We start from the raw sequence: 8,047 nt of genomic DNA on the forward strand, positions 1-8,047 counted from the left end.
AGTCAATAAAGGTGGGAAATTGAGCTAAATAAAGATGCCCATATAATGACATTAATAATCATTGAAAAGGAACAAAACAAACAAAAACTTGCAGTAATAAACCTATACCGAGGATGTTTGAAACAATTTTAAGTATGTTAAAATGAAATACTTTCATATAAAAAGTTTTTAAAAATAAAATTAAAAAATCACACAAGTAGGGACTTTTATTTCTATTAAAATTTTGTAAGTTCATATTGAAGGATGTATTATCAGACAACAAAATCATTGTTTTAAATTATCATATAAATAGAATAATTCCATTTATCTCTTGAACTCATTCCTCTGTCCATTCATGGGTATGCAAGTTACATGGGCTTTGCATGAATGAGGTATCTGTGGGCATGTACGTATCTATATATGCAACTATAAATGTGCATAGAGGGGTGTGGATGATTATGTAAACAAGTAGTAAAACATAATTAAGGAGAAATTTTAAAATAAGAATTCTAAGTTCATGTTGATTCTTCCTAAGCTATTATTCCTGAAATCTCATATTTGTCAGGACAACTTGTAGACAGAATAGAGAACCGGGGAAAAATACTTCAGGAATTTATAAACTTGCTAGCCTACGAAGTTAATATTTTCCCTAGATGGATCTGAACTGTATGAATGTCTTATTGTCGATTCTATACAGTTAAAATATGAATCCTATAGAAGACTTAGTCTTCCCCACAGCCTTTTTAAAGGCAGTCTTGACCTCTTTGTTCCTCAGGCTGTAGACAAGTGGATTCAGCATGGGAATGACTATGGCATAGAACACTGATGCCATTTTGTCTGTGTCCATGGAATGGCTGGAGCTTGGCTGTAAGTACATGAAGATACCTGTCCCATAAAAGATGGAGACAGCAGTGAGGTGAGAAGCACAGGTGGAAAAGGCCTTCCGGCTTCCTTCATATGAGCGCATCCTCAGGATGATGATAAATATAAACAGGTAAGAGATCAAGATGACCAGGACAGAAAAGATGACGTTGATGCCCACCAAAACAAATACAGCCATCTCACTATTGTAGTTGTCTGAGCATGAGAGAGCCAGGAGAGAAGGAACATCACAGAAAAAGTGATGAATCACATTGGACCTACAGAAAGAGAGACTGAATGTGTCCCCAGTGAGGATGGAGGCATCCAGGAAAGCACAGACGTAGCAGCCTATGACTAGACATGCACACACTTTTGTTGTCATGATGGTGGTATAAAGTAGTGGTTTACACACTGCTGCATGGCGGTCATAGGCCATTGAGGCCAAGAGAAAATTTTCTACAATGAGAAAGACTGCAAAAAAGAATATTTGAGCAGCACATGCATTGTAGGAAATGACTTTGTTTCCTATAAGGAATCCAGCTATCACTTTGGGAGTGACAGCTGTGGAGTAACCAAAGTCCGCCAGAGAGAGATTACTAAGGAAGAAGTACATGGGAATGTGGAGACGAGAGTCCAGCAGGATCAACATGATCATCCCCAAGTTCCCAATCACAGTGATGAGGTAGATGAGAGTGAACATTATAAAGAGTGGGATCTGCAGTTCTGCGTCATCAGTTATCCCTATAAGAATGAATTCAGTCACCTCTGTACTGTTCTCCATTGGGGTCATTTGTGGATTATGTGAAGGCCCTATAGCAACGAGAAAAGAGGATCTGGATAGTAATTGTGATTAGAGCCATCATTATGTCCAATATATAACTTATATCAGTATTCTCTGAATTTAACAGGCGAATAACAACAAAATGTAATTTTAAAAAAATGATAGACTATAGATGGTCCTAACCCAAAGTATTTTGGATATAATATAACCCATTCTTCTAACTTCATAAGTTATTAAACTAGAGTGCAGAGATGGAACGATATGCAAAATGACAGGATTGTTCCTGATGGGTTTATGTTAGCCTCTCAATTCAGATTTTCAAACATTAACAAAAAATATCCACGTAATAAAGTAGATTTAGCCTAATTTAATTCATTTCACTTGAATCACCACTTTTGCCATAATCTCCATTGTATCAAGCTTAGTATTATATGTTAGCAAAAGATAGTTTTATATATCATGTTCTAGCCTTCAATATCTTACAGGAGAATAAGATACATAGAATGTGTAATTACCACACAGTGGGATACTATAGAAAATCATATACAGGAGTAAAGTCATCTAGAGAATAAAAGTTAAAAGTATGAGTCGAGACTAGAGATATCTGGATGCAAACTTTGGCTCCACCATATACTGGATGACTGTCGTTGGGTATTGCTCAATATTACTTGGCGATCAATTTTCCCTTGAACTCATCATCGAACTGGATTGACCACACAAACGGACATTGTAAGTTCTCACACGTTATGACTAGGGCAGAGTGATTGATCTGTGAACGGATTTGAGAAGTGGATGCTGTAACAGAGGGATTCCAGATAAGTGTGAAATCTAATGTCCTATGTCCTCACCCATTCCATTTGCCTTTGTCCCAAATTCCTTCCACTCTCATATTCCTTCCATATCTTCCTTCTATTTTTCACACGATATTCTTCTTCTACCTATATAGTGACTAGTCCAGCTATGTCAAGTAAGAATCCATTTATTTGCTGAATCACCTTGATTATTAACTAATGTGTCTGGGTCTCAGTTGCACCAGCTGTTAAAATGGAGATAATATTGTCTGACACTTTAAACACATTATTTAAATGTAGATAATGTTATATCTAAAATCTAGTTTAATGTACAGTTTTTGAAAAGAGTGACAGGCTCTATCTAGCGATCCAAATCATAGGTGATGTTAAGGACGGCTTCCATGTTAGGATGAAAACTGGGATCCTCCCTCCCCCCTTCCCCTCTGGTGAAAGGGATAATTCGGTACATGTGTGTGCTGATGGGTTGTAATTAGTATTTTGGTGGTGAACATGATGTAATCTATGCAGAAATAGAAGTACAATGATGTACACCTGAAATTTTTACAATGTCATAAACCAATGTTACTGCAATAAACAATAAATTAAAAAAAAAGAAAAACTGGGATCCTGTGATCTCACCCATTGCGTGTTCCTTTGTGTTAACCTCATTAATATATGAGATGTAATGATAAATTATCCAATTCTGGATATATTTCAAAAGTAGAGTTGGCTGGATTTCCTGATATATTGAATATAGGGCATTAGAGAAAGAGAGAAGAATGATGACTCCATTTTTTTGTATAGTGATAGAAGGGATGATGTAGAAGCAGCAGGCGTTTGAAAAAAAAACCAAGAGAGGCCATTGCAGGTTAGTCATGCTGGGTTTGAGATTCTTTTTACCATTCAAGTAGAAATGTTGCATAAACACCAGAATATACAAGTTTAGAGTTCAGAGGAGAGGACAGGCAGCATTAGATTATATTAATTTGAAGTCTATTGGCAATTTCTAATTTTTCAACAAATATATATCATATTAAATTCACAAGACTAAATAACATCACCAAAGGAAAGAGTTTGGAGAAAAAAAAAAATCGGAGTATTATACAGTCAACAAAGTCAAGAACATGAGGCAATACAGTGTTAAAAGGAAAGTGGGAGAGAAAATTGCTACCACTTGAGGTGATTTCAAGGGAAACACTATCCCAGAACATGGATTTCAGTTATACCAAATAGGTAAAGGGAACTTTCAGAGGAAAAATTAAGTGTATATTGTTGGTTATGTTGATGACTGACTATAAATTCCAGAGGGCACTGTGGAAAGTTTTCTACAGTTTGGGTAGGACTGAGTTTGGAGATGAAAAAAGGAAATAAAGAGATATGGATAATATTTAGTAGGGTTTGAGGGCTTATCTGAGATTCTCAGTTTCACGATGAGTGACAAAGCTATAATTAGAACAATGAGATTAGTCTTAAGGCCTCCAGGTGGCCAATGACAACCAGGCTATGAGGTTCGGAGTGGGAAAGGGAAGGCGAGGGTCTTTGATAGAAGCATGCAGAGTTCTCTGCTCCCTCTATACTCCTGCTATTGGTGGTGTGGAGGGCACTGGAGAGGCAGTATTATCCAGAGCAGAGTGACTAGGGAAACTTCTTGGTCTCTTATCAAACTATTTATCTCAATCAACACACGGAATTATAGACAGTCTTAAACCTGGAAAAAACAATGAACTGAAAAGCATGGTTTTTTTTTTTTTACCATCTCTCTTCTCCACGGTGGAGAAGTGGATCTTAATATAACATTTTCCTGGGGAAAAACACTAGTTTGAGGGTCATTCTTGAGATCAAATTAATCTATTGATAAGAATAAATTAATTTGGTCTTTGAAGCATTTGCGGACCTCTTATCACTCTTTGTTCCAAGATGGGGAACTTTTTATGGATTAGACCACCATGTAATTGGTGCTCAGGAAATAATTAAAAAGGGAAATTTCCTGACAAGAAGCTTTGTGCCCTCAGTACAAATCTCATTTATTCTTTAAAGAATAACACAAGTTTCAAAGCTTCCTTGAAGTCTTTAGTAGCTGTTCCTCTTTAGACACTGGCTTGCCATCATAATCTGTAGACAACCATTTATCACTTTGTTACTCACAATAATTTGCTTTATCTAATTTAATCTTCATCTTTACATATAGATGATCAATATTGTATAAGTGGATATCAGAACTTTAATAGTGACTTAAACTATGACAGCTAGGATTTATTGTGTACTTGTTATTTTGGGGCCACCACATTCATGCTATACTTCCATTAATTTATCACGCAACCATGTGAGATACTATGCCCATTTCATGTGTGGGGAAACTGAAGTTTCCTGAGAATGATTTATACACTGATGTCCATAAAGCTAGGAAATAATAGAACTGGAATGTGAAGCCATGTCATTTTGAACCAAAGCCCGAGCGCTTAATCATTAAGAAATTCTCCCTTAATATTTTATGTATAATCTAAACTGCCTACCCCAGCCCTGGACACAAAAAAGTTACTCATTATATTGCCTTATTCATGACTGACTGATGTATTGAATGCCATTCTGAGCCAATGTGGGGAATTAAAAATCATGGTCTTGGGAATCAAATATACTTATTAGCTAGTGTGAATTTGAGCAGATAACCCATCTTTCTGAATCCTGGTTGAATGACAATAACTATATCCACAAATGTTTACAGTTAACTTTCTCTCCCTTCCGTCTCCCCAAAAAATCCTTCTACAGTTAAAAGGAACATAATTTTTTAGTAACACTAATCATTAAGCCACATAGAAAGCTGGAATCTGTTCATTTATTCATCTAACATTTGTTCTTTCTTCAAGTGCTAAGTAAGTGTTTATGGTATATCAGGTAGTGTGCTAATTCTAAGGCTTACAATAATATACGGAATACATTCCCTGACCTCAGGATGTGTAGTGGACCAAGACTGACATATAAACTGATGATTATTATGGGATATTCTTATTTTCTATTTCTAAGAAGAGAGCATTGTTTTTCAGTCCCTCAAGCCAGTGGGATGGGAAGATGATCTCATTTACACCTAGTCTATCAATGAACTTATCTAATAGTTAATTAATCTGAGTGCCCAATGACAGTAAAACTTCAGAGTGAGAACTGGAGTTCCAGTCTCCTCATTGCTATAAATTGTTCTTCCTGTGTGATATTTACACTTCTTTCAGTGAATTTTGTAATTGGTTTATTAGCCTGGCTCCTCCTCATTTATTCCTCTCCATTTATGCTCTTTTTATTAACATTGTTAAATGATCTACACATCATAACAAATTTTAAAATCAAAATCTTATTTGATGCACTCAACAACCTCCAGATTAGCCAAAATAGCTAATGTTACCAAATTCTAAAAGAGAAAACTAAGATTGAGATAGATTTAAAAACTTGTCCAAGTTATACAAGCTCACACATGGCAAAGCAGGGACTCAAGGCCTTCCTGTTCCTTTAATTTATGTCACATGATAAATACTTATGTTCCCTAAGGGTCTCCATGGTGTTTATGATGTATGTTCTCTCCTTATGAATCACAGACACATAAAAATGTTCAAAACCTTCAATATTGAGTTCTGATAAACCAAGAGAGAAATGGCTGCCTTGATGTGTTTCCCTTGTTACCTCTGTTGCTGCAAATCTATACAGACTGTAGATTTGATATAGAGTCTTACACTTGCTCCCTGAACAATGCAACAGGCAAATCCAGCACTTTCACATATGAGTCTCAAATCAGAAATTCAGTCCATGAAAGAAAATAGATACCACGTTGAGCTGTTGTCTTTAGTGTTTGGTCAAAAGGGTAAAAGTTTTCCACAGCAGAGATATTGAGAAAAAGAAAATACTTATTTGCCTCAGAAGTAGCCAACATGAATTCTATTATTAGATCTGCTAATCCCTCTTATCAGATAAGTCACTTCATTCCTTTGAGCCTCTATATCTTCCTCTATAAAATGGAAATATTAGAAAAGTAGCACCCAACCACATCCTCCCTGAAAGGCTGCTGCTGTCATGAGAAAATAAGAGTCCTTGTAATGTTTTATGCCTGAAAAGGGGTGATCATCATAACCATAATGGAGGCCAGTATTATTAGAAGGTATTTGTCCTGGTCATTATTTTCGGCTCTCAGTAAATCTCAGTTTGGGAATGGTCATTGTTGATACTAGATAATTATTAACAATCGGTGAAGGAATGAATGGTCAAGGGGATCTGGTACTTGACCTGGTACCTGTAATATGAGGCCCAATGGAGTCCTATGGGGACTTGAAAGGTTTAAGACTGGGAACCAGGAAGGAGTCATATAATCATGCACCTCCTGGGGGACAAAGCCCCCATGAGAGCAACAACAACTCTTTACCTCACACAACTAGAGAAAATGTGGTTAAAATGTCCATGGGGATCCAGCTGTGTTTGTTGAGGGAAATCATGAGTGTGTTTACATTACTTGTACTAATTCTCTTTGATAATGCAAAAATCAAGTTACAGCGTTACCTCTAGGGCACCAATTTCACACAAACATGGGGGGATAGGGACACAGGCTCTCTCATTAAACAAGCCAAGTAAATCCCAAGAATTATTTTATTCCTTAATTCACCTTACATATTTGTACCATTGATAAGAATTATCCTTTCATTTAACTATTTATTAGTTCCAAATAAGTGTCAACCACAGTCTTGAGACCTGAGTGTACATATCCTTGCACAACAAACATAGTTCTTAGTCTCATGTGCTTAAATTTAATAAAGAAGATAAACACAAAACAATCACAAGTAAGCATATAGTTATAAATAAAACAAAGTGCAGATATGAGAGAAAATGGTAAAAATCTACTTTCAGTTGATTGGTCAGAATGTTTCCTCAGGAGAATCAATATTTCAGCCAACGTGTAAAGGATGACAAGAAGCAGCAGGGGGAAGATTGCCCAAGAAAAGTGAAAAGTTACGGTAAAGGCCTCAAGTTGTTAAACAAGTTGGCTGAATCTAAAGAAACCAGAGGGACTGCAGCATAGTTAGCAAGACAACTTCCTTGGAAGTTTGTTTTCAGTGTCCAGTCCAGGACAAAATCTTTAAACAAATTAAAACAAAACAAAAATGCTCATCACAAACACCAAAACTATCAGCAGTGATAACATGTATGGATCATAGGACCAGAATGGGCAGGTTGTAAGAATAACTCAAATCTTGTCCTGCCTAAAGCAAAAACCACTGGGATTGCCAATTAACTTCATTTTGGAGTCCATTTTATTCCCATTAATTTGGGAATCTATAGCATTGTAAGCAGAGTCATAACATATTTCTCAAGGACAATCCATCATATCCCAAAAATATTCCTAAGAGCCTATGGGTTTTCAAAGCCACCATAGAGAGAGTACTTCCTTGTATTTACCTTAAATCATTGGAATAATTAACCTCTACACTATTGAGGCATGACTGATAGAATACTCATACACCAAGATATTCAGCCTGTTCATTTCTCATTCATCACCATCTTACACTACTAATGCCTTTTGTCTTGTCCTCGCAGAAACACCTGCTGCCCTTATTACTGGAAATGAATGAGAATCTTTCTTTCCTCTGAATGCATGCTGTTACCA

The 8,047-nt window shown here is 36.3% G+C and overlaps 1 protein-coding gene across 1 annotated transcript; it reads right to left on the reverse strand.

The window, feature by feature from the left end:
* Positions 1–676: 676 nt before the first annotated feature.
* On the reverse strand, positions 677–1,630 carry LOC101401693 (olfactory receptor 5B12-like). The gene has a single exon (XM_014793177.2). The coding sequence runs from the start codon at positions 1,628–1,630 to the stop codon at positions 677–679; it is 954 nt and encodes a 317-aa protein (XP_014648663.2).
* Positions 1,631–8,047: the final 6,417 nt, after the last annotated feature.

Source organism: Ceratotherium simum, chromosome 34, assembly GCF_057802395.1.
Source record: "Ceratotherium simum simum isolate JZ-2026a chromosome 34, ASM5780239v1, whole genome shotgun sequence".
NCBI lineage: Eukaryota > Metazoa > Chordata > Mammalia > Perissodactyla > Rhinocerotidae > Ceratotherium > Ceratotherium simum.

What these genes read in the sequence shown, in the direction of transcription:
- LOC101401693 (XM_014793177.2), bottom strand. Translation starts at nt 1,630, where the DNA reads ATGACCCCAATGGAGAACAGTACAGAGGTGACTGAATTCATTCTTATA.